At 50.5% G+C, this 24,920-nt stretch overlaps 3 protein-coding genes across 7 annotated transcripts in view; 1 reads left to right on the top strand and 2 right to left on the bottom strand.

The window, feature by feature from the left end:
• The window catches only part of TMEM234 (transmembrane protein 234), an 8,427-nt gene extending 6,334 nt beyond the window's left edge, over positions 1 to 2,093 (bottom strand). For both annotated transcript variants that reach the window (XM_032787819.2, XM_032787820.2), the window contains exons 1-2: positions 2,005 to 2,093; positions 151 to 302 (exon numbers count right to left, since the gene is read on the bottom strand). In XM_032787819.2, the coding sequence (XP_032643710.1) occupies positions 151 to 302; positions 2,005 to 2,017 (165 nt within the window). In that variant the 5' untranslated portion in view covers positions 2,018 to 2,093. The remainder of the gene's footprint in view (positions 1 to 150; positions 303 to 2,004) is intronic.
• On the top strand, positions 2,045 to 11,022 carry EIF3I (eukaryotic translation initiation factor 3 subunit I). Its single transcript, XM_032787811.2, has 11 exons — positions 2,045 to 2,133; positions 3,079 to 3,171; positions 4,381 to 4,468; positions 5,092 to 5,157; positions 6,111 to 6,260; positions 6,364 to 6,491; positions 6,940 to 7,050; positions 7,553 to 7,642; positions 9,094 to 9,167; positions 9,371 to 9,463; positions 10,568 to 11,022. The coding sequence occupies exons 1-11, from the start codon at positions 2,131 to 2,133 to the stop codon at positions 10,647 to 10,649; spliced, it is 978 nt and encodes a 325-aa protein (XP_032643702.1). The 5' UTR covers positions 2,045 to 2,130; the 3' UTR covers positions 10,650 to 11,022.
• Positions 10,997 to 24,920, bottom strand: LOC116829143 (myotubularin-related protein 9-like). Of its 4 annotated transcripts, none has more exons than XM_032787798.2 (12): positions 23,016 to 24,920; positions 21,683 to 21,907; positions 21,088 to 21,147; positions 20,212 to 20,320; positions 17,687 to 17,812; positions 16,435 to 16,608; positions 15,748 to 15,965; positions 15,219 to 15,380; positions 14,289 to 14,430; positions 13,752 to 13,972; positions 12,158 to 12,309; positions 10,997 to 11,916 (listed from the first exon to the last, which is right to left on the bottom strand). In XM_032787798.2, exons 2-12 carry the CDS (start codon positions 21,877 to 21,879, stop codon positions 11,738 to 11,740), a joined length of 1,740 nt encoding a protein of 579 aa, XP_032643689.1. In that variant the 5' UTR covers positions 21,880 to 21,907; positions 23,016 to 24,920; the 3' UTR covers positions 10,997 to 11,737. The 4 variants fall into 4 exon arrangements, with proteins under 4 accessions (XP_032643689.1, XP_032643688.1, XP_032643690.1 ...); XM_032787797.2 differs by having other exon boundaries at positions 21,683 to 22,009; positions 23,016 to 24,919; XM_032787799.2 differs by lacking the exon at positions 21,088 to 21,147 and having other exon boundaries at positions 21,683 to 22,009; positions 23,016 to 24,917.

The following is a 24,920-nucleotide window of genomic DNA, read 5'->3' as shown; positions in this document are numbered from 1 at the left end:
ATCAAATTTCCAATAAAAACCATCAAGCCCAGAGCAGATATAATTAAATGGTCAAGAAAATTAATGTTAAAGCCAGATTAAGCCACAGACATTCCCATTCAGGAGGCCCCCTTGGCACTACCTGAAATGATTTGGAGGGGGTTCTAATACCTTATAATTGAGGCACAGGAATTTCATCTCTGCAAGTAGCTGCAGCACTCGGTTCCTTTGCTTCACCTTCTCTAGTCCCTCTGTCCCTGTCTTCAAAAATGGGTTTGTTCCTCCCCACAGAATAGCCACTAGGACCAGTGCAGACACTTCCCCTTCAACACAATCACAAATCACCACACTTCAGGGATTATTTGTGCCCTGTAATATGAGTTTCTCACTTTAGTCCTTACATTATCCCAACTCCATGGCTGCATGTAGTGCAGGGTGGAACTTGCCATTTGCTCCGCGATTAATCTTGTGTTCTGAACATCAGTCTTGTGTCTGACATTGTGACCATCACAAATTCCTTCACTTTTCCCCTCTCTCCTCCTGTGTTAAAAGCCCAATTGTGGAAAGTGCTGAGCACCCAGAACTCCCGTTCTACCCTTTCTGCTCTAACTCAATGCACTCCCACCTGTTTGGAAAAGTCTCTCACTCCATGTGTCAAACTATCAAATCCTTTAAACCTCACTTCTTCCACAAAGCCTCCTAGCAATGATCTTACCAACCAACTCTCACAAAAGAACTATTGTCCCCAGCATACTATTTGTCTGAGGTCGACTATAAGCTTCTAGGTGTATGGGCCTTTTCTGATATCTTCTATAATGTAGCCAGTACATTTAGTGCATAACAGTGTTATTAACATAGTGTTATTTAGTAAATAATAATCAGCTTAACGATTATGTGACCAGCTCCAGTACAAAGCACTAAAGAATGAGAGATGTTAAACAGTTCTGATCTTTTATGGTGCATTATGTATTTTAGAATAGTGCAAAATACTGAACAGTCCTGTTTGAATGCTGCTGACAGTGCAGTATTTTGCAATAAATGTTACTATGTAATGTTCACGCAGGTTTATTACACACATTTAGTTGTGCTGCAGTTCTTTTTCTGTCCATTTACTATTTCAGATTATTCCAGTCCACAAAAGCAGGTTAAATAAACTATTAGTGAGAAAGCTGGGCTCTATATTACTGTATGGCTCTTGTTAGCAGTGTGCTGTGGCCAAGTGACTGCTGGTTTGAGATGTGTTGGCACCAGACACAAACCAGTTCACATTTTTGGCACTCCCCCGATGCCACCAGCCTGGAACTATGTGGCATTTGTGCTTTGGACCTAGGGTGACCAGATAGCAAGTGTAAAAAATTGGAACAGGCGGGGGGGAAATAGGTGCCTATATACAAAAAAGCCCCCAAAATCGAGACTGTCCCTATAAAATTGGGACATCTGGTCACCCTATTTGGACCACAACCTGCAGAGCGTGGTGAGCAAAAGAGAGTTGAGGAGTTTTAAAAAAACCTGCCTACATCATGTCCTGGGAGGCAGCTGCCACTCGCTCAGTGAACAACTGGGCGTGTTTGTGTACACAAGGCCAGTGAAGCGACTGTCTTAGGCCCTTCTGTGCTCCCATTACAGACAGGAAACCTTGTCAACCCCATGGTGGAGGGGGAACTAACTGCTTTCCCCTTCCCACGTGGAGCCCCCCCCAGCACTTGGGAACCCCCTGACTATCCTCTTCCCCTGCACCCCTAACCCTGAGGATAAACGAACCTCACCTTCCCCAGTGGGGAGCCCCCAACACTGGAAATCCCCTTCCCCTGGGCCCACACCACGGGGACCTTCTGGCACAGGGAGCCCCCATGTGGGACCCTCTCCCAGCAGAGAAGCCCCTGTGCCTCCCGCTGGGGGGCCTCCCCCTGTGCCCTACCCCTCGCCTGTGCCCCACCCTGCGGGGCCTCCCCCGGGGGGATCCCTCCGCGGGCGCTGAGCGCCGAGAACTGTCCTGGGGGGTGACCCCGGAAGCGGGAAACTCACCCCCAGAGGCCATGGTGGCGCCTGTTCACTTCCGGGCCGGCCGCGCCCCCTGACCCGGATGTGGTTCCTTCCCCTTCCCTTCACGTGGAGCGCTGCGCAAGCTGTTGCCGGGGCTGAGCAGTCGCCATGGTGAGTGCGGGGCTGGGGGGGTCTCCGGGGCTGGGCAGGAATCGGGGGGGGCCTTGGGAGGGGAGACCAGGCCGGGAGAGGCTGACGGGCGGCGGCTCTGTGAGGAGTCAGGATCCCCCCCCGCCGGGCCCGGAGCCCCTCCCCGCGGTGTCATGTGCCCCCCCCCCGCCGCCGCCGGGCCCGGAGCCCCTCCCCGCGGTGTCGCTCCACGGTGCTCCCCTTCTTCCCAGCCTGGAGTCTGTACCCCTGGCATCATGGCCCTTTCTTCTCTCTGGTCCGGAGCGCATCCACCAGGTTCTGGCCCTAGTGCGCCTCATTATCCCTCTCCCGCTGAGATCCCCTCTGGGGGGGTGTTCGTTCCCAGGGTAACATGGCACCTGACGCCACTCCAGTGTAATGCTGGGTTCCAGTGTGAGGAGCCTCCTGGGCCCTGTGGCACAGGGATCTCCACCCTCAAGCTGAGGAAATGGTTGGCACAGCCAGTGAGGTGGGGATAAAGTTATTGGGTGGGATCAGCAACCTCCCGCACGTCTTTCTGGCCCTGTGAGTCGAATTCAATCCACAGTCCTCATTATTTCAGCCTGCTGGGCTCAGAAGTGTTAGGGTTTGTGAGATGACAGGTTTCCTTCCAGGGCTACTCAGTGAGACCTAGCAGCCTTGGAACATAAACAGCCGGTAATGCTGTGTGGTTTGGGGAGTCTGCACTCTGCTAAAGTTGACTAACAGGCTCACACCAGGGATGAATTTAGCTCCATCTCTTTGGGGAGATGAGGTTTTCTTATGCTGGTTTCACAGTGTAGAAAGGTAGAAACAGGAGCAAATGGACTAGCTCTGGTTGTGTTTGATGGAAACTCTGTACTTATTTGCACAAATCATGAAGCTCAAAGGCTTGTAGTTTTGCTTTAAAATACTGGGTTTTTTTTTAAATGATCTATTTCCCTTTAGAAACCTATACTGTTGCAAGGTCATGAGAGGTCCATTACTCAAATCAAATATAACCGTGAAGGAGACCTACTCTTTACAGTAGCCAAAGATCCTGTAAGTATTCCAGAGCCTTTGTGTGAAGTGTTTCATGTCTCTCAAACTTTTTTTTTTTTTTTTGGTGGTGGGGGGCGGGGGGAGAGAACTTAAACAGGATTCTAAAAACATGAAAGTTCTTGCAACCTGTTTAGTATTATGGTGAGAGGTCACAAAACCATACCTGAGATGGGTCAGTTTTTAGTTTAGCAAGTTATTATAATGACGCCCTTTTGCAAGAGGCTGAGACTTGGGAGTACCTGTTGGGTTTCCATCTTTCTAATCTATCCCACAGAGAGTTCTCTGTCCTGCATGGCAGCACTATACAGTGTTTGGCTTTTACAGAGACTTTATATAAAAATTGGTAATTTAAACTGTATTTTATGATCTGTATAGTCTGAAAATCCATTTTGTCCAGGGTTTGTGTTGTACTTCTCTTCTCCTATACCTGGAAACAATTATTTCCATTCCTAGAAACCTTTGTTGTTTCCTGTTCAGTTCGAGATCTAATATAAACCCAACCTGCCTCCTCTTCAGGATCCCTCACAGAATTGTTTTTCCACCTCTAGCACTTCTTTGTGTTCTCAGTGTCTCCTCTGTCTTACCTGAACAGCATATATTTCTTTCTCCTTTCCCAGTGTTCCCTTCCCTGTGTTCCCCCATAGGCAATAAAATCCCACTGCCACATCTGGGACAGCCTTTTTCCCTCCTGATCCTTTTCAAATCCTATTTCCAGACCCATGTAGAGAGCTATTTCTGCCTCGTTTTCAACATCTATTCTGTCTACTTGCATTTATAAAGTACCTGTTGCCATACCACCTAGACATAGCATCTCTTAATACAAAAAGTGTACCATGCTCCCAGTGTATCCATGCTCATTCATTCTCTACATAATTTGACCTTTCCACCCTTTAACATTCCTGTCTGACTACCTCTAGTGATGTTGCCCATTAGCTACGTTATGTGGCATATGCTCCTGTTTGTATGTGCAGTGATGTAGACTTGAGATACTCCATGATGAGACCATATGGAAATAAATTGCATTTGTTTATTCCGCAACTTGATCTAAAGTACAGCCCACTTCTCCACAAAAGCTTATGCTCAAATAAATTTGTTAGTCTCTAAGGTGCCACAAGTACTCCTGTTCTTTTTCCCGATACAGACTAACACAGCTGCTACTCTGAAACTTGATCTAAAGTGGATGCTTGACTAGTTGTTTTGCTTTCCCAGATTGTCAATGTCTGGTACTCAATCAATGGAGAGAGGCTTGGCACTTACAATGGCCACACTGGAGCTGTCTGGTGTGTGGATGCAGATTGTATCCTTTGGTGACTGAAACCTGTCTGCTTGTTTATGATTCTTGTCATGTGTGAAGTGGGGTGTTTTTATTATGGACACTAGGTGGCAGGCACTACAATGAGTGATTTTTTTTTTTATTGTTTGTATCCTGGCCTTTCAATTACTCTCCACTGGCTTCTCCTTCCTTCACCCCTAACTCCAATTTGAAATAGTAAATGAACTGCAGGCCGTTGTGTTCCACCCTCACTTATTCAGACATCACTTTTTATTGACTTACGATGCTCAGGTTCACAGTGCTCTGGAGTTCTTAGAAGATGCCTGAATTTCAAAGTGACCTTCTGTCACCAATACAGATAGGTGATAAAATAGTTATATTAATGCAGGTTTCTTGCATTTAAGAGTTGAACTCAGGGCCCCAGAGCAGAAAATTCAAAGTTATGGTTCCCTCAGCGTAAGTGCCTGGACATAGTATGTTGGAATGAAAGTTATGTCATCTGCATGATTTTTTTTTCTGATTCTAGATAAATACTGTAGCTACTGCATATCTTGTGTATTTATGTATCCTACTGCAAAATGTGGATATTGGCCTTTTGGGGTGATGGGGTGTGAAAATTTGTTGGCATTCCCTAACTGATGATGCAGGGGACACAAGACATGTGCTTACTGGCTCTGCAGACAACTCCTGCCGGCTCTGGGACTGTGAAACAGGTAAGACAAGAATATTGGGGTGAGGGGGCGTGTTAAACTCTCTCATTAGAGAATAGTTCTGTCTATGAAATCTATTTGCCTTGAGCTGTGTGGCAGAGAAATAAGGTAGGATTCTAATTCTACTTTAGGACCAGTGGTGAAGATGGGTTTGGTCTCATTCTGACCCTTACGAAAGAATATTCATTGGTTGGTAATTCCCTCACTATCCAAACTGGCAGGAAGTAACAGTGTCTGCCTTGAAAAGGCGAGGGACTGCTGGTGCAGGTTAGGATTGAGATGCATTGGCAGAGTGGTAGGTGAGTAGCTTGTGCAAAATAATTTGCTTTATCTCTGGCCAGTATCCTAACTTTCACGAGTGCCTAATTCATCCAGAATTTTAAAGAAAACCATATATGTGCACACATGGGTTTCCCGGTCTTGTAAATCATATTTCAGTGGATGAACTGGTGTCATCCTATGAGTAGGAAAGTTGTCCAGCAGGAGGTCCATAGAAAGAATGTTTCTTTGCCCTATAGCATTGAGACTCACTTCTTACCAATTAAAGAGATGACGGGGGGGGGGGGGGGGCACTTGTCACAGCTCAGAACAGAACTTGCTGGCCAAGCGAAATACTCAGTGGGAAGATGAGCAATGAGAATAGACAGATATGTGCATTAAGCGGTTGACAGATTGATCATAGCTGATGGCAAGACACAGGCCAAGTTTCTGGTCTTTGCTTAGCGAAATTTATGTGATGAAATGGATGGTATTTGCTAATCTTATAACTTGTAAAGATTGGTCCAGGGGAGGATTTTGCACAAGCACTTCAGAAAATTAAGAAATGCTTTGTACAGACTCTAGCCCACTCTTGATCTGAGCATTGCATACTGGCTAGCTCAGCACTACGATTCACCCCGCGGAAGGGAGAGGTGTGGATGTCCGGTGCAATCTAACAGGTTCTGTCCTGTGTCTAGGAAAGCAGCTTGCACTGGTGAAGACTAACTCAGCTGTGCGAACCTGCGGCTTTGACTTTGGAGGAAACATCATCATGTTCTCCACAGATAAGCAGATGGGGTATCAGTGTTTTGTTAGCTTCTTTGACCTTCGTGACCCCAGCCAGATTGGTAAGGAATTCAGGCAAATACCTACATGGAAGATGAGGACTGTGGGAAAACTTGGATCACCTGCAAATAGTCATTTGTCTAACTCTTCCCTTCTTCTCTGCAGAAAGTGATGAGCCTTACATGAAAATCCCATGCAATGAGTCTAAAATCACTAGTGCTGTGTGGGGCCCCCTGGGTGAATTCATCATCGCGGGGCACGAGAATGGAGAGCTGAACCAGTTCAGTGCCAAGGTTATTGTCATGAGAAGCAGTGCTCCCCTCTTCTTTAACTGAGGACAGAGGGGCTGGGTGCCACAAGATACACATAGTGTTGAGCCAGAAGTCAAACCCGCAGCTGTTTGGTGTAGCCAGAAGGCCGCCAGCTGAAGTACACAGCTGTGGCGGACTGGTCTTAACTACTGCTTAAGTTGATGTAACTCACATTGCTCAGGGGTGTGAAAGATGTAGTGCTCTAGTGCAGACTTGCCCTGAGTGTCAGTCTGGGCTGCAGTCCAGAAATGGATGAGGAGACCATTGCAGAGTGGTGGTTTAGAGCCATAGAGTTTAAGGCCAGAAAGGACCACCATATAATTCACTGGGGATGCTAGGTGTAACTGGGACCTCTGTGCATGAGGGATGGTTTGCACCTCTCTCAGCAATGGCTCAGTAGCATTAATTCTGTCCTGTGTTTATGCCCCAGTCAGGGGAGCTCCTTATGAATGTCAAGGAGCACACTAAGCAGATCAATGACATCCAGACCTCCAGGGACATGACCATGTTTATCACTGCCTCCAAGGACAACTCAGCCAAGGTGAGACCTCCCTTCCCTGCCTAGTGGACCTCACTGATTGATGGCTCTGAGAGCAAAAGCTAAACATATTGCTGCCTTGAATGTCTATTTCCCTCTCCCTAGAAACTTATGGGTAACTATGGAGCCAAGTTTTCTCTGTCTCAAAGTAGACACCTGCTTAGTGGGACAAGCCCAGTAAAGAAGGGGGGCTTACCTTGGCCAGATGAACAGGCACAGATGATGCAGTGATTTCAAGTGTGCTGTCTCAGGCACAAAGTGCAGGGGGGTTTGGGTGCTCCAGGTTGCGTGCTCAGACGTGTTTAGGCCTTTTGCAAGAGTTGGGAACCCTGTCGCTAACTGTTTCAGAGGCGATGGAGTTGCCTGGCACCTGTGGAGGCGAGCTCCAGGGCTTTAGGAGGGGGTTGGCTTTCCACTCTATGCTCCCAGTGTTGGGAGCCTGCTTGTAAATGGTTGTTCCTCCCATTCAGCATCAGAATAACCAGTTTTGCCTCTTGCCTTCTAGCTGTTTGACTCCACGACTCTCGAGCATCAGAAGTCGTTCCGGACCGAGCGGCCTGTCAACTCTGCAGCTCTTTCCCCCATCTTTGATCACGTAAGCTAACTGATACGAATGGCATCAGTTTCACTGTGGTCATGTTATATGTGACTTTTTCTTTCCCCTGGCCCCCACATTGTTCCAGGGGGCTGGAATTCTAGAACAGTATCAAAGTGAGGTTGACAGGATAGGATTTTAGAGTATAGTGTGTGGGGAGGGGATCGGCTTGGATGCAAGGCATAGATGGATTTTGGATGACTTTCTAGGGGGGCTGTGGGGGCGAGTGTTCAAATCTAGGAATCTTGTAATTAGCTCCTATGACTGGGTCATCTCCATCCTTCAGGGATTAATGCAGGACTGTTCTCCACAGTGCATGCTTCATTCTAGTTCTGTGCATCACTCAATGAAGTGTGCGAGGGTTTATGGCTCATTCATGCATCATCTTCCCTCTGTATGCACCCCTAGTTTGGGTTTAATTATGCCTTTAGTATTGCATCCTAAAGCTTCTTCCCTTCCCCCCCGCCCATCTAAATTCTGGTATTACATTCCCTCTATGTCGCCTCTGAGATGTTAGGTGAGATCAGGAAGTGCTGATCATGTGTTTGTGGTAGACCTCTCCATTATACACCATCCTGTATGGGGGAGGTGTGAACTGAAAGAATACACTCCTCAATTAAAATAGTTTACTCCAGTCTTGCTTCTGACAAAGACAGCGTGGAGGGGAGGAGGGAGATCATTTCAGTTTCTGGAGCGCTGAAATCTGCAGCAGCAACCAGGCAACTGGGAACCGCCCCCTATCTCAGTCTGTCAGGGGAGCGGAGAGCACTTATGAGCCTGGCCTGCCCTGTGTTGTTTATGCTGGCAACAGCTAAAAACATCTGATATCACAGCACTGGCAGGCAGTCCCTGCCACCAACCCATCTATCTGCAGGAAGTGGGAGTGTTAAGGGGAGAGAAGCATTGCAGGACTGGAGTGTGTAGTGTGAGAATGGAGACTGGGGGTTTTGAAGAAGCCTAAGGGATTTGGGCACCCAGCACTCACTGAATTCCAATGGGAGCTGTGTGCTGAATTCCCTTAGGCACCTTTGCAAATCCCAACTGAACAGGGTTCCCATGCCTCTGGCTGGATCGGGAAGTGTGTGTATAAAACAGGTAACATGAGAACACACAGAACTGAGACGCTGAACATTGGACAGGTGACAACTTTACTTCTAGTGCACAAAGAGCCCAGGAACTGACACCATCTCTTGCACTGTGCTGCTGAGTGCTAAGCCTCCAGTTTACAGCTTATTAAATGATCCCCTTTTAGCAGGTGTGTCTTGGAGGCAAGAAATCCCATGGGAGCTCTTTAATAGTACCGCTCCAGCCACAGATACCAGTTGGGATAGGAGAAAATTTCCCACTAGTCTTTGCTCTGGCTGCTATACTGAGTTTCTAGATCCTGGCTCCTACCAAGCGAGAGTGACTGGAGCAGCATCTGAGACTGTTTGGCTTCTTCCTATTTACAGGTAGTATTGGGTGGTGGACAAGAAGCCATGGATGTGACCACAACCTCTACCAGGATTGGCAAATTCGAGGCAAGGTTGGTCCTTCTTGTTCCTTCAATGAGGAGGGAGATTTGGGTGTGTTCGTAGCAGCCTGAAGACACCTTTCCTGGTACAGCTGGAGTAGTGTCACTTGAATGGAACAGTTAATCTTGGGGTGAAATGCAGGCCAGACTCTGTTCTGACATAATTGGAGCTCTGAGCCTCTTGGAATAACCCAAACCATCTTCATTGTTCCTAGGTTCTTCCACCTGGGTGTTGAAGAAGAGTTTGGGAGAATCAAGGGTCATTTTGGTCCAATAAACAGTGTTGCTTTCCATCCTGATGGAAAGAGGTAGGGATCTCGCTGTGGTTCCCTGGGCTTTTGAAAACCACTGGTGGTGCTGACTGAAATTCTGGCTAGTGGCATGTGCTAGATGCATTTTCCCCCCTACAGTATAGTTAGGCCTTGCCCGCTTTCCCTGTAGCACCCAGCTAAACTCTGCCAATAGACCTCAGTTCTGACCTGCAGCACCCCCAGCTTGGTCACATCCTGGACTCCTCATGCTGACGCACACCATCCCTGCTGATCCAATACCAATCCCCCTCCTCCTGAGAAGTAGAGAACCCAAGGCCGACTAGTACACCCTCCCTGCCCTGTAGGGGGACTGCCAGCCTCTTTAGAAGTATTGGCTCTTGGTTAAGATCTCATGTAGGTGGTCCAGAGACATCTACACAGAACACATCATGGGACATCGCCAGTACCAGGTCGAGTAACCGAGACCACCAGCCAGGGAAAATAACCCGCTTCCTTCCCTGATGAACCAAGGGACGCACCCCACCCATGTACTTATTCCCTACACCGATATGACTTTGGCTCTTAATACATTCCATGGGTGGTGTACCCGAGCCCACTTATCCACTGACACTTTAAAAACTCCCGCATCCCAATCTGGATCTGTGCTGTTTATGTGATATGTATGTATCTCATGAACCTTGTAACTGATACTTGCAATCCCCCATAACCCAAGCCCAACCCCAGATGTACAGTACCTTCTTAACTTGTGTAAATTTGATTTTAAACATTAACTTTAATATCTTAGTATGGGAGACAACCTGCCCTAGCAGAGACGACAGATGCTTCCAATAGGTCTCTTCTGTCTTTATCTGCTGATCCTATATATCCAGTAATAGCTTTCTGGGAAGATCCATCCTAGGCACAGACTCACTAGCTCTTAGCTCCCACATCCTCTTAGAGGTGAGACCCTCTGAGATCTGCTAACCCAAAATCTTTAGTGGGTTACAGCCCCTGATTATACCGTTGTCCCATATAAAAATCCTTTACTAGATGAAGTTGGGGTTACTAGCCTGGGTTTTTAAAGAGGTGTCATTGACCTCAAACTCTTGAGGTCCCAGTGCAGCGCAGTGGTTTCATCTGGCTTTCTCTCCCCTCTTGCAGTTACAGCAGTGGCGGTGAAGATGGTTACGTTCGCATCCATTACTTTGACCCACAGTACTTTGAGTTCGAATTTGAAGCTTGAAGCAGCTCCTGTTTGTTCCCCCACGCTCTTTATTTTATTTTTTTCCCCCACTTTCACTTGTTTTTTTCAACTCCCATTAGCTCCTCTCCTGGAGTTTTGTCTGGGCTTAAAGTTAGTCTGTTTCAGTGGGTGGCGGCATAGAGCTCTTGGGATTGAGTGCTGAGGGTGTGAGCCTAAAAGAAAAACCAGCCTGGAATGGTCAGATCAGCTGCTTTGTCTGAGGTAGTGTGAGTGGTGTGAGACCAGAGGGAAGAATGGGCCAGCTTGCTCCCTGCTGCGTTGGACACTAACTTCCTGCCTTGCTGGAGGTATTTATAAGTCTGGGAAAATAAACTCAAAAGGAAATGGTAAATATAAATCTTTTTTATAACCAGACGAATTAAAGCGTATCAGTCCTTGCAGTGGCTGTGGGTAAACTCAGCTTGATTCTCTCTGTTTTCCTGGTTACCCTGGATAAATCTCCTACCCACCCATCACTGTCCAATGGCATCTCCCCTTCACTAATACCCAGAATCATTGACTCTGTAAACAAGCCAGAAACCAATTACTGGCTGCTATGTTTCCAGCTGACAAATGCACATGACCCCATTGCTTTGTGCAGGAAGTGAGACTGAGCTGACTTTCCTCATGGAACAGTTACTTCCTGCACTAGGAAGGTTTTGGTGCTGAATATCTTCTTTTTTTAGCTCTGCGATCCCACGTCAGCTGACCCAGGCTCTGAGTCTCAGAGCTGTGGGAATTTTATTGCAGTGTAGACGTGCCCTGAACGTTCTCCCTTGAAAGGAGATTTCGTGAGTAGAGACAATTTTACTGTAACAAACCTAATCTGCACTATGTAACTGCTCAAAGCGTTGTGCCACGAGGTTGGGTCCGTGCCTGCACCATGTGTCCTCTGTTCCCTGTGTGCCTGTAGCATTCGGCTCAGAGCCTGGCCTGCTGTCAACAGGGCCCGGGTGACCAGCAAAAAGCCCTACTCCCTAAGAGGCAGTGTCTGTCCTCGCTGCCTCTGGAGCAGTCTGAGCGATAGGTGGGAGATGTGGCTGAGCCTGAGCCAGCAGCTGTTCTGTTGCAGCCGCCGATGTCCTGGTTCATCCTTCGTTTGCGGTCCCTGTGATTGTCAGTGGGTAAGCAGCACCTGGTTGTGAGTGGCACAGTGTGCGCCCTGCGCTCTCCTCTGGGGCATCTTCACAGCTTGTTACTAGTCGGTGGATTTCTGCCCAGGCCTCATCTAAGTATTGAGAGGATCGGATCCACCGAAGGAACAAACCTGCCAGACACATGCAGTGTGTGTTAGTGTGTAGCCCCTGGCTCCTACCCTCAGACCTGCAGGAAGAGGCTGAAACTGGAGCAGCTGTCCCCAGCCTGTGCTCCTATGTTCTTCTCTGCAGTGACTGAGGGGAGCAGTCAAGGTTCCTGCCGCTTGAATGCAGGGTCCTTGCAGTGTGGTTTAGGAGACCCCTGTATTTCAGGAGTAGCTGGCTAAAGGCCAATGCCTGGACAGCACTTACCTTGCCAGAGCTGCAGGCTCTGAGGCTCCACGGACGGCCAGATGACCAGGGCATTGTACGTGTACAGGGGATTCAGGTGTGTGTTCAGCTCGCTGGGTTGGTTCAGCCAGGACCAGAGGGAGTGAGTTTTCTCCTTCACTTCACACAAGCACCTGCATGAGCACCAAGCAGCATTTTAGTCTTTTCCTTGCAGTTCTGCAGTGCACTGGCAGCCCACAGGGCTAACTGCTCCTTGAGCTGGGGCCGTGTTTTGGCTATGGGCCGGGGTTGATGCTCCTGCCCCCTGGCGAAGCAGGAGCTGGCAGGGCATTGTGAATTTAGCTCTAAAGTCCTTTCATGGGAGTAGCGGAAATCCCATGCTGGAGCTGAGCTGGAGCCTGGGTGAGGAGCCACCTCACCTTATGCTGGGCTTTGATCCAGCTGGGGCCACGGGTGGCTGTACAGCCAGTGGTGGAGGCAGAGAGAGAATAAGCTCATCCTGTCCCTTCAGGTGTAGAGACGCCAAAGCATGCACAGAGGAGGGGGCTGTCAATGGGAATTTGGTTTGGCTGCTTGGCTCCAACCAACTCGGGTAACATAGGAGCTGCTCTATCCCTGTGGGCTGGAGGAGGCGCTGGGCCATCTCTGCAGATTATGCCACTCCTAGTTAACTGCCTAAGGCGGGGCTGAGGCCCCTAGCTGTGGGTAGCCAGGTTTGGAAGTTTTGGCCTATCCCCTTGCATAATGGTTCCCCATCTTTCCAGAATACTGTGCCCCTTTCAAGAGTCTGATCTGTCTTGCATAGCGTGTGGTTCAGCTCACTTTAAAATTCCTTCCTTGCCAAATCAGGCACAAGAATACACAAGTCCGAGCGCACTATTACTGAAAAATTGCCAACTTTCATTTTTACCATATCATAAAAGAAATCAATGGGACTATAAATATTGTACTTGAGCCTGTTTTCGACTTGTGGGCATTGGCTGAAATCTAATCCCCACCGCCCGGGGCTGAGGGATGTAGCTTAGCTTTGTGGGGCTCCCTGTGGCATGAGGCCCAGGGCAGTTGCCCTTAATGCCACCCCCTAATGCTGGCCCTGCACTTGTTACCCCCTAAACCTGTCCTGTAACCCCCAGATTGAGAAATGCTGATCTAGATGAGTTGAGTACCCCCTAGAAGACCTTTGTGTACCCACAGGGGTATGCATACTCCTGGCTGAGAACCACCACACCAACAGGTGTGGTCTCCTAAAGCCAGTCTGAGCAGGACATGCAGGGAGGTGATAAGTGCTTGCTAGAGAGACAGGCAAATGCCGTTTGCTTCACTCTGGTGCCTTGCAAAGCCCGACATACAATCTGTGTGGGATGACTTAGCAGTAACTGGTGAGGTCAAAGAGGGCAGGGTGATAACCTTCCCTCACCTTACCCCGTGAAAACACTAATGTGAGATCACTTATCAGTTGGGTGGAGGCTTCCCCCTGAGCCCCAGGAGATTGTAAACTAGATTTGGGAGGGGGCAGGCACAGTCCTGCTAGCTCATCTCCCAGGCTTGGATCCTTTGATCAGTACTGTCTCTACTCTCCGGATAGCTGTTCCTTTACAGATCCCTGGGAACTCACCTTTCCTTCTCGCTGTTGCACAGAAAGGTCCCATAGCAAGATGCATAAGTGTGTTCAAACAGCACCAGCAGGAGGCGCTCATTAAACTGCAGGGAGAAGGGGAACTGGCGTCCCAGCTGCCAGACACAGTCGAGGAAGAGGAGGAAGATGGGAGCCTCCTGCTTGAGCCGAGCATGGGAGTATGCGGAGTGGGCGCAGCGGAAGTGAAACGGGTGTCCTGCCTGCAAAGTCAAGGGCAGAAGCAATCCATCAGTGAGGGGGTGGGGGAAGGCTGGAATGAGTGGGCACAGGGGGATGAGCTATACAAAGGAGTTGCCTGTTCCCAGAACAGAGGGACCCTTGGGTGAGGACCAGGGATGAGGGGGAGCTGGTGTAATGGGGCTGATGAGCCAGAGCATTGTCCCTGCACCCCTGTTGCTCTGAAATGTGGGCTGGCTGCTCTACCCTCTATTGCAGCTCTCGGGTTCGGGGGCTGGAGCTGCTCGGGCCAGGCTGCTTTGGGATGGTGGCCTGGGGGTGGGTTTGTGGGGAAATTACCTCTATCCACTCCCGTTCCAGCAGCCCCTGGAACCCAGTCAGCGTCCTGCAGTTGGGGTCTAGGATCACCTGGGCCAGAGCTGTCACCAGCAGGGTGGTATCTGTCCCTTCGGCTCCATGCACCAGGATGCAGGCCTCTTCCCTGAAGGCAAACACAGCGTGGCAGTCACCGGAGGGAGAATGCCTGGGCCCCTGCAGGCCAGTGAGTGGTGGGGTCCCAGCTTGCACCCAGTGAGAAAGTGACAGAGCCCCAGGGCTGAAGAGAGCCTGCGGGGGCCAGGGCCAGCTCCAGGTACCAGCCCAGCAAGCAACTTCTTAGGGTGGCCAATGGAGAGGGGCTGTAGAGTGGCTGCTGAAGTGCTGCAGATCGCGGATATATATATTTTTTTTCCCCTTATTGGGGCAGCAAAAACCCTGGAGCCAACCCTGGCTGGGGCTGCCTGAGGCAGGAGGGGACAGGACCGGTGTTTGAATCACAGCTCAGGTGCCTTAAGCTGTCGCTGTGGGTGGATCAAGTCTACTAGGATGCTGACGGTTGTGGTTATTCTGCAGCCAGCTGAGGAGCTTTATCTAATGCTCAGTACCTTCCATCATTAATCCTCCTGTACATTTTTTTTTAACACAGATGGGGAAACAGAGGCCCAGAAGGTGGCTGTGGACTGTGCTGAAGCTGCATGGGGAGTCAGTGGCAAGACTGGGAACAGCAGGGTGTCCTTTGTTCCCTGTTGGGCTCCAGGGGGTAGGCCGGGGACCTCCCAGGAACCCCAGCTCACATACAGCCTGTTGATCTCTTTACAAAGACCTTTTCCAGGAGGAAAGAACTGGCAAGAGCCTGCAGGGGGCAGCAGGGCTCACAGCAGCAGGTGATACAACTCAGCATACTGTCCCCAAAGCAGCTGAGTGCCTGCCCCTTCCACCCCCTCCTCTCACCTCTCCATGCACTGGGCCGCCAGGCAGGCGGTGCTCAGGGCCGCTTTGACGTGGGCCAGCCATTTGGAGCCCTCCAGCTTGCTCAGCCAGCGGTCCATGCTGAGGGAAGTGTCGTTGCAGGCTTCTGCCAGCTTAATGAAACTCTCCTGGAGCAGGCGGCCTCTGAGAGGGGAAGAGGATGAGATAGCTGTCAGGGTGTTGCTTGGGGGGCAGGGGGAGGAGTGTGTGTGTGTGATGGTTTCTAGGCTCCTTCGATAAGTCTGCACCACCTGAGGAGGAGGAGGGGAAGTTGGAGCCTCTGTCCGAATGTTCCTGGGGGTAGGGGCACGGTTGCAGATCTAGCACAGCTGGGCCAGTAACCACCAGTGTAATGAGTGGGCCAGGCCTTGGCATAGCACAGTCACAAATATTATGGTGCCAAGGGAGACAAAAGGGCAGGGGGTTAACGTCGTCGATGCTCCCTGTAAGAGCCGTGCCAGAGATCCCCATGCACTGCAGCCTAGGGCTTAGAGAGAGCTGCTACGCTTACCTCTCCAGTGGCCTGTGCAGCCTCTTCCAGCGGGGATAGGAAGACTTGGGCTCTGTGCCACCCCCCATCATCCGAGCCTGCTTGGCTGCCTGAGCTGAGCGGGTGTCGATGATGAAGCCGCGCTCCCCTCCATCCAGGACAGTGCTGAGCAACAGCTCATCCTGTTGGCAGCGCTTCCTGTTGGGCCCTATCAGTGGCTGGCTGCTACGGAGCATCACCTGCAGGGCAAAGGAGTAAGGTGGTTTTTCCTTGCCTTGTGCATTGCTGCAAACAGACCTTAAGCTACGCAGCCTTTGGCTTGTTTGGTACTTGGCTAGGAGACCTCTGAGGGCAAACCCAGCTGCTCTGCGTCCTGGCTCAGTTCCAGCTTGGATTCAGTGGTTCTCTTCTGGCTCTTTCATTTCCCCTTGCAGTTTGTTGGAGAGAGTGTTCTTTGTTACTTCCTGTGCTGAACAGCTGTGCAGTGTTGCTGTGAGCTGCTCAACAGCTGCAGTGCCTCACTCCAGAAGTGGCTCAATTTGTTGGCTAAGTGCTTTGCGATCCTCAGAGAGGTTGTCTCTGATTATAGTGCTATTGGTGGCAGACAGACAGGGGAAGCACTGATCTGCAGAAGCTTTCCCACACTCATTCACCCTCTGAGAGGAAGAGCTGGGAGGGGAGCAAGAAACTAAAGGGAGACAGACTCACCGTCCCATTTTTCTTGTGATAGTAGCTGAGGACAGGGAATCGTCCCCCCTGGCGGAACCGGGCAGCCTTCTGCAAGACCTTATCATCCACCGTGGCTGGTACAATTACAGCTGGTGGGTAACTGGAGCAGATGGTGAAATCCCCGTTAATGCAACTCAGCCTCCAAGCACTTGTCTGGGAAGTACAGAAGTGTCAGTCTCTGATTCCTGCAGCTTTCACCCCAGGGGGACAGAGTGGGTGGGGTGGGGTGTGTCTATCCCAGATGGATATTTTACTCTACCCTGGAGGGCCCACCTCTACAGCAGATATTTCCACAGTCCAGCTAGTCCTTTCCCTCTCTGCTAAGACTGTCAGCGAGGGGGCCTGTTGTGGAGGGTGAGCCTCTGTCCCGTTTGGGGCTGGAGTGACACTCACCAATTCATCTCCCATAGGCAGGGGTGAAAGTAACTGAAATGACTTAACGATATGCAGGGTAGCCGGGGTCCTGGGCAAGCTTGTGGGGAGGAGGGGGCGGGGGCAGCTCTGGGTCCCCAGAAGGGGTGGGACCTTGGGCCAAAAATCCCCCAGCCACCCCTTCTGCACTGCCCAGGCTGCACCACCCAGAGCTCCAGCCACTGGCATGGTAGGCAGCAGCAGCCAGTAGCCCTGGGCCCTTTAAATCACCACTGGAACCCCAGGGCTCCTAGCCACAGTGGACCCTTTAAATTGCCGCCAGAGCCCTGGGGCAGCTGCCCCTTTTGTCCCTTGCCCCCCATCAGTGGCCCAGCTGGTACAGTTGGCATTTTCTTCCTGATACTGCACTGTACCGGCTTACTTTCACCTCTGCCTACAGATCACCAGAGCACCAACCAATAACTCAGTTGCTACAGATCCAGGCTGCTTTGGCCTAGCAACGTGGAGGGAAAGATGCCATGTCGCATCTCCACTTCCCAGCCCATCCTCTGTGTTCAGACACTTTTATGTGCCATCTGCATCCTGACCAAACCCCTTTTCTGCTACAAGCCTCTCCTTTTACCAGTGCACCTGCTATTACCCACCCCATGAGCCATCCCATCTGCATGGATCTGACGTGGTTTCTGCTCTGCATGTGGGGTGATGCCCCATGTGTGAAATGATCCACTCCCTCCTTGCCCTTTGTGTTGTGTATGGAGTGGCTCAATCCCCCACCCCGCCTTGAAGGACATTTCTGGAGTGATCTCTTCTTCCCCCCATTGATCTCCCATTGAAAAGGTTTCTGCCCCTCCATACCCACCTCAGCGGCGATTTGTTGGTAGTAATGTTGGAGAGGGTAAAGCTGCCATCCATCCTTGAGCTTCATGCTTTGGGGTCTGTAGAAGAACGGGTACATCATCATCACTGAATCCATAGAAGAGAGGGCCTAAAAGAAAGAACAAGGATGAACACACACAAGGAATTGGTCTCTATTCATAGTATAGGGACCAGCACCCACACAATACTGATTATGGGCTAGGGAAGGGCTAGAACAGCCTACAAGAGCCATCCTGCATCCACAATGCAGCTAATGCAAAGACAGCAGCTATTAGAGGGGATAACACCACCCCTACCGGGCCTCAGGGCTTCTTTGCACCCAAATCCAATTTTAAGTCTTAATGGGAGGAAAAATAAGTAGCTGAGCTGGGCTGTGTGCCAGCCACAGAGCTAGTGCAGCTCACAGCTGTCTTCATCTTTCATACCTAGATTCTAAGGCCCAAAGGGACCAGTGTGATAATCTAGTCTGACCTATATAACAGCGGCCAGAGGACTCCCCCCTCCAAATGCCTAGAGGAGATCTTTTAGAAAAACATCCAATCTTGATTTTAGAAGTGTCAGTGATGGGGAATCCACCACAACCCTGGGTAAATTGGCCCAAGCTTAATTACCCCCACTGTTAAAATGTACGCCTTATTTCCCGTCTGTTTGTCTAGCTTCAACTTCCAGCCATTGGATACTGTTAGACAGTTCTCTGCAACACTGAAAAGCCATTAAATATGTGTAGATCTTTATAGACTGTGATCAAGTCACTCCTTAAGCACCTTTTTGCTAAGTTAAATAGACTGAACGTCTACCACTCTAAGGCAGGTTTCTAATCCTTTTATCATTCTTGTGGCCCTTCTCTGAACGCCCTCAAATTTATCAACATCCTTCTTGAATTGCAGGCATCAAGACTGGACACTATTCCAGCAGCGGCTGTACCGGTGCCAAACAGAGGTAAAATAACTTCTTGGTTCCTACCTGAGATTCCCCTGTTTATGGCTCCCAGGATCGCATTAGATCTTTTGGCCACAGAGTTCACCCCACATGCTAACGATTCCCCATTTACAATTACCTTTTGAGAGCTATCAGTGAGCCAAGTCTTATTCCATTTAATGTGTGCCATGTAAATTTTAGATCGGTCTAGTATTTTAATCAAAATGTCTCTGTGGTACCAAGCCAAACATTTTAGAGAAGTCTAAGTATATTATGTGAACACTATTATCTTTATCAGACAAACTGGCAATCTCATAAAAAAAAATCAAGTTTATTTGACTGGATCTATTTTCCATACACCCATATTAATTTGCATTAATTACATTATCATTCTTTAATTCTTTATTAATCGACTCCCCATATCAGCTGCTCCATTATCTTGCCAAGGGTCGATGTCAGGCTGACAGGCCTATAATTACCCAGGTCATCCCATTTACTCTTTTTAAAAACTGGCACAACATTAGATTTCTTTCCGTCTTCTGGAACTTCCCCAATGCCCCAAGACTTATTGAAAATCAACATTAATGGTCCAATGAGCTCCTCGGTCAGCTCTTCTAAAACTCTTGGGTGCAAGTTATCTAGACATGCTGATTTTAAAATGTCTATTAGTAGCTTCTGTTTAATATCCTCCAGTGATACTAGTGGAGGATATTAAATGGAGCATCACCATTTGACGAGACTGTTTTTCCCCCAAATACAGAACATAAATATTTATTTAACATTTCTATCTTTTTGGCATTCTTATTCATAATTCTACCATTTCCATTTAATAATGAACCAATACTATTGTCAAGATGCTTTTTGTTCTTCATACATTTAAAAACCTCCTCACTGTGCTGGCCATAGATTTCTCCTTATGTCCCTTTGATTCCCTTTATCAGTTTTCTACAATTCCCAACTTCTGATTTATATTCATTACTATCAACTTTCTCTTTCTTCCATATGGAAGTGCATCCCCTGGAAACTACAGGTTCCAGCATGCAATGCAGTCAGCACCTGAATCAAAATGGCATATTGTATGCTGGGAACTGTACTCTTTGGGCCACACCTTCACATTAAAGATGAGGGTGTCTTGATCCTACATCTGTTCAGGTCAATGGCAAAACTTCCACTGAGTTGGCTGGGAGCAGGACTGGGTTGCAAGCCAAGGCCTTTGAGCTCCTGGTCAAGTTTTCAGTGTAGCGTTCAGCTGGGCTACAGGGTGCCCCTGGGTCATCACCATGTGCTCAGAGATAGACCCAGCAGGTGTTTCCAAAAAAGCCCCTAAGATCTGAATGCAAACAAGGGCCAGAGGGAAGTCAATAATTACCCACGTTAATGATGAACTCAAAGCAAACACCACAGGGGCACTGTGCTTCCTCTTGCCAAATGTCAAAATCTTCCACGCTGGGGAGAGGATCTTTCCAGGAGCTGCATTTGGCTGCCTTCCAATCCCAGCCCAGCCCCTAGCTACACTCTGGGTGGCCAAAAGGCCATTCCCTTCCCTTCTACAGAGAACGAATCTCGAGCCACCAGTTGGCACTGACTGACCTCAGTGGAGCTGGCGATGTTTAGACATTCCTCCATACCCGGGATCTCCAGCTGCAGCACCTTCAGGTCTTTGCACTTGAGTGTGATTGTGCCCAAGGAACTTGCAATCCTGTGGGGAGATGCCAGACAGGAGCTGGGAGTCAGACCCTATGTCCTTGTCTCTTGGATCAACCACAATCCAAACCCCCAAGGTGGAGTCCAGCTGCTGCACGTGCGAGCGTGGGTGCGTGTGAGCGTAGGTACATGTGTGTAAAAAGAGGCAGGTGAGAACTTGTGTGCATGAGAACATACGTATGTAAGAATATGTCTAGTGGCCTTATTGCCCAGGTTGCTGGAGAGGCGCATCTGTGCTGGGCAGTTGCTTGCATTGTTTGCCCTCGCGGCTGCCCTGGAGGATGGGTGAATGTGTGATTGTGGAAGCGTGACTGTGTCTGTGCATGTGTAGATGCAAATGTGGGAGCATGTGCATGGGAGGGTCTGAAGGGGATGACGGTACGAAGCATGAGTTAGTGTGTATTATTCCATCCATCCCCTGGGTGTAAAGGATGGGGGTTTCCAGTCCTTCCGGAGCAGCTCAGGTGCATTGTCTGTCACCAGAGGAAAGCTAGCTCATCCCTGAATAGTAAGATGGAAGCACCGTTCACTCTGACTGCCCCGCCCCACCTTCTGCCCTGTCTTTCCCCCACTCCTGACAGAAGCAGTGAGGCCAGTGTCCTCCCCACCTCTCTGCAGAGAGGATACTAAAGCAAGCGTTGCAGACACAGGTCCCTGGTGCCCCAGCCCAGCGCAGCTGTGTGAGCGGGAAGCTGGTCACCGGTTAGTGCCAAGCCAGGCGTTTTAGGTGGGTTAGAGCCAATACAGGAGTAAAAGCCAAACCTGGTCTCTCGGTGGGAGCTGTTAGTCCTGGAGGTTTGGTACCAGCCTAGGTTCTGAACACTGAGTCACAGAAAAGAAGAGAGGTTATTGCACAGGGCTTGAGCTGCACCATCTGGCTAGCCCCAAGGGCAGAGGAGAGAATGGAAAAAGAGGCGAAAGCCTGTCCTGTCCCCTAACCAGCTGCTCGCCCCATGCTGGATGCAGCGCTCGACTGGGACATGCAGCAATGTCAGCTGAAGGCAGAGTTCAGTGTCTCATCCCAGCCCCTGCTCTGTGCTGGGGGCAGAGTTGGTGAGATCCACTCTGTTGTTCTCTGGGTCACCATGGCGGACGGGCACCAAGGGAGGATAAGTGAATGATGAAGAATGTGAGTGGTGCCTGTAAACAGGAGACAGACCCTTGGTTCAACACACGCCCCCCCCTCCCGCCCCCCAGATCTGGGGGCGTGAGCTGCGTGATTCCCACTGATGCCAATGGGCCCATCCCAGCTCTGACCACCCACAGACTCTTTCTCTCTCTCTCACTCGGAAGGTGAGACTCTGTCAGACACATGCCTCCCTGGTGGGACATTGTGGAGAGGGCAGGGGAGACTCACCTTTTCTCAACAGCGTCCACGTTCCGGATGAGAAGCCAAAGCTCCACTGTGCCCTGCTCCCCATTGCCCCCAGGCTGGGACGACAGCAGCAGGTGATGGCTGGTAATGCACAGTGTCCCCTTGATTGGTGGGAGCCCAGGGCATGAGAGCTGCACGTTCTCCACCTTCGCTGTCTTGATCAGCTCTGCAAACTCCATGGGGACAGCAGCGGTGCCGAGCTGTACCCTGGCAAGGAGCGTAGGGCAGAGAGAGCCCCAAAGAATTGTCACGTGTCCTTCCCAAAGGGCTGACAGGCAACAGCGACCAGACAAAGTCCTTGGCCAGCACCTAAAATGGCCACCAAAGGAGACGGAGACTCAGCGTGAGATGGGGGACAGGCCGTGGGAGGCGCAGTGCAACCTCTCTGTGCCATCTCCCCCACACACACACACAGGTTCATGCTTCCCTCTTTCCACTGTACTGTCTTAGGCCAATATAGGGTCATCCCCTGCAGTCTAGTCTCCATTGCTTTATTCGGTCCCTTTTTAAATGACCCACATTTACCACTGCTCAGGGCCCATAGAGCTTTCCATCTGCAAAGGACGGGCGGAGCATTACCTAATTCAGCCCTGGTCCTATCCTGGGAGTGGGTCAGTGTCATTAGCTCCACTTTACAGATGGAGGCACCGAGAGGCGACGTGACTTACTCAAGGGCTCAGAGGGAGTCAGTGGCAGAGCCGGGGTTAGCACTTGGGGAGGAGTTCCCAGCACCCAAGCCTCTGCTCAGATTGCCGAACCACGCCTCTGTCTCTCCTTGCGTATGTCTACATGGGTGGTGGTGCAGCCATATGCGTCATCCCCAGGGTTATCATTTAAAGGTTATTATTGAAATCTGATATGTTTAGCTGCAGGTCAAAAGGCAGCCTCTACCTTGCAAAAAGGCTATTGTTATTATTTAGGATTTGCAGTGTGGAAGTGTGGAGGAGCCTGAATGCACTAGGAGTGGTACAAAAACCCATCCTTGCCCCAAAGAGCTTCCAATCTATAATTCATCCTTGGGGGCTGAGCGGTTTAGCCCCCTTCTCTGCAGTTAGCTCTCTCCCTCTATTCCCAGGCACGCTGGGCTCCAGAATAGACCCCTTTTTAAAACCAGAGCTGCTCTGCTTGGCCAGGCTCGGTACAGGGACATTAGACAGAACCTGCTCAACCCACCTTCACCCCTAAGTAAGGGGTGGAGGCAGGGATGCCTTCCCCATCTTGGGGAACAGGCTTCTCTTTTGGAATAAGCAGCAGCAGGAAGCAAGTGATTAGTATCTCCCAACATCTGGCCCCCAGCAACGGCCACTGCCCTTACCTGCTTCTGGAACGGCACCCCTCAGGCTGCAGTCGGAGAGCTGGGTCAGCAGAGGGGGCAGATCCTGCTCAAGGGGAGCTTGAGCCCAAACCTCTAGCGCTGGGATCAGGGCTGCAAAGGAATGCTTTGGCTGGAAAAGCCATGCCCCAGCGAACAGGGGTGCCCAGGTGCTGGCAGCAGGGAATGCGCCACAGAGATGGGCACAGTGGCTTCTGCAGTGGGCATGGAATACCTTGTGGCAGCTGCTGCTTCTGAGAAGCTGGTGATAAGCATGTTCTGATACAGGGGTTGTGAAACACAGCAACAGGAACTGAGCAGGCTGCCGTGTGGGTGAGGCCGAGAAGCAGAGAGGGAGGATGCTGGGTTTAAGGTGGCCTGGCTCCAGTTTTTGATTTAGTTTCTCCCGCGTGTGAGGCTTGTGCAGATTCAATGAGCCCAGGCTTGGGTCTCGCAGACCCTGCAGGGACCCAAGAGCTTTGCCTTTGAATCACTGCCAGGGGGCTTTTCACAGGCTCAGGGTCATGATGGGCGGATAGGGGGGAAATAATCCAGTCTGGAGATGATGGGGACTCTCCTGGGGAGGATGGGGCAGCGGAGGAAGTAAAGTTCTTGGGATACCAGGGTGACAGAGGGCCTCGCTTTGGGGTGGCGGGGGACACAAGGGGAACCTGCCCGTTGGAGGCACAAGGCTCCTGGCTTCGGGCACCTTGGAAAGGCTGAAGAATTGCATCTGTGGAAAGGGGACAGAGTCTCGATCTCTCAGCCGGGGACGGAGTTGGGGAGATTGAGGCCATTCCGGTCAGACAGTGCTAGAGATAGCCGGGGAGGGGCGGGAGGTGTGCAGCTGGCTGATAGAAATATGCCCACTGAGTCGTGACTGGTAAACAATTCCCCCCCAGACTCTGTAGGCTTCTTTACCTAGCCTCAGCGCCATCTTCTCTGTTATCCAGGGCCCCTGCCCAGACCCAGCTCTGCAATCTCTGTTCCCCAGAATCCCCCAGGCTCACTGCCCGCAACCAGTGCCACAATCTCTATTACTCAGAATCCCCCAGGCCCACTGCCCACAACCAGCACCACAATCTCTATTACCCAGAATCCCCCAGGCCCACTGCCCACAACCAGCACCACAATCTCTATTACTCAGAAGCCTCAAGGGCCCCTGCCCAGACCCACCACCACATTCCCTGTTCCCCATATACCCCATGTTTGCTTCTCGGCCCCTGGCTAAGCATTTTTTTACCTGTCACCCTGTGCTGAATAGTCGTCGTTTTTCTGTATGGGGTGGGAAATGCTGCATTCTGCCTTTGCACTGCAATCTCCTTAGGTTGTCCATTCTCTCCAGGGCCCCTGGGCTCCACCTTAAATGCAGCACAGCTGTGGAGAAGCGAATAAGCCACTGGTTAAAGTGACCTGGCCAGAAGCCCTGAGCATGGCTGAGAGGCGGGTGACCAATGAGAGTCCTCAAAGGGTGGGATTTATTAGCAGAATTGTGGATTTAGGAGGCCCTATAGCTGAGATGCCGGGGAGAGACCCCCCCTAGGGGGCACAGAGCAAACCCACACACCCCAGCTTGGCCTTCTCTCTGAAGGTATCACAAAGGGGTGCATGGCTGATTCAGCATGACCCAAACGGTGACCCGCAGGGGATTTACTGTGAGATGCCACGTACCCATTCAGATCTCACATGGGATATCAGCCATGTGGCTAAGGATGCAGAACAGCATCATGCTGCCTGCAGGGGTCCTTTGCTGTTCTTCCCTGGTGTGGCCGAGGGATTTCTCAGGGACTCTGAACAGAACCCCCCGCTGCAGTGAACTCCAATGTTTCTTGGGGACTCTACACCAGCCCCTCCATGCCAGGCCTTTCCTTCCTCTAACATCTCTCCTGCACGATCTGCACCGTATGA

This window comes from Chelonoidis abingdonii, chromosome 25, assembly GCF_003597395.2.
Source record: "Chelonoidis abingdonii isolate Lonesome George chromosome 25, CheloAbing_2.0, whole genome shotgun sequence".
In the NCBI taxonomy this organism is placed as follows: domain Eukaryota; kingdom Metazoa; phylum Chordata; order Testudines; family Testudinidae; genus Chelonoidis; species Chelonoidis abingdonii.
This window is presented reverse-complemented; position numbering and strand designations above follow the sequence as displayed.

Bases quoted from the DNA above. Each gene is read 5' to 3' on its own strand.
- EIF3I (XM_032787811.2), top strand. The intron at 4,469-5,091 runs GTATCCTTTGGT...CTGATGATGCAG, and splicing joins CTGGTGTGTGGATGCAGATT to GGGACACAAGACATGTGCTT. The intron at 6,492-6,939 runs GTTATTGTCATG...TTTATGCCCCAG, and splicing joins TGAACCAGTTCAGTGCCAAG to TCAGGGGAGCTCCTTATGAA.
- LOC116829143 (XM_032787798.2), bottom strand. From the start codon at position 21,879: ATGGAGTTTGCAGAGCTGATCAAGACAGCGAAGGTGGAGAACGTGCAG. The intron at 17,813-20,211 runs GTCAGTCAGTGC...TCTTTCTTTTAG, and splicing joins ACATCGCCAGCTCCACTGAG to GCCCTCTCTTCTATGGATTC. The intron at 15,381-15,747 runs GTAAGCGTAGCA...TTCCCCTCTCAG, and splicing joins CTGCACAGGCCACTGGAGAG to AGGCCGCCTGCTCCAGGAGA.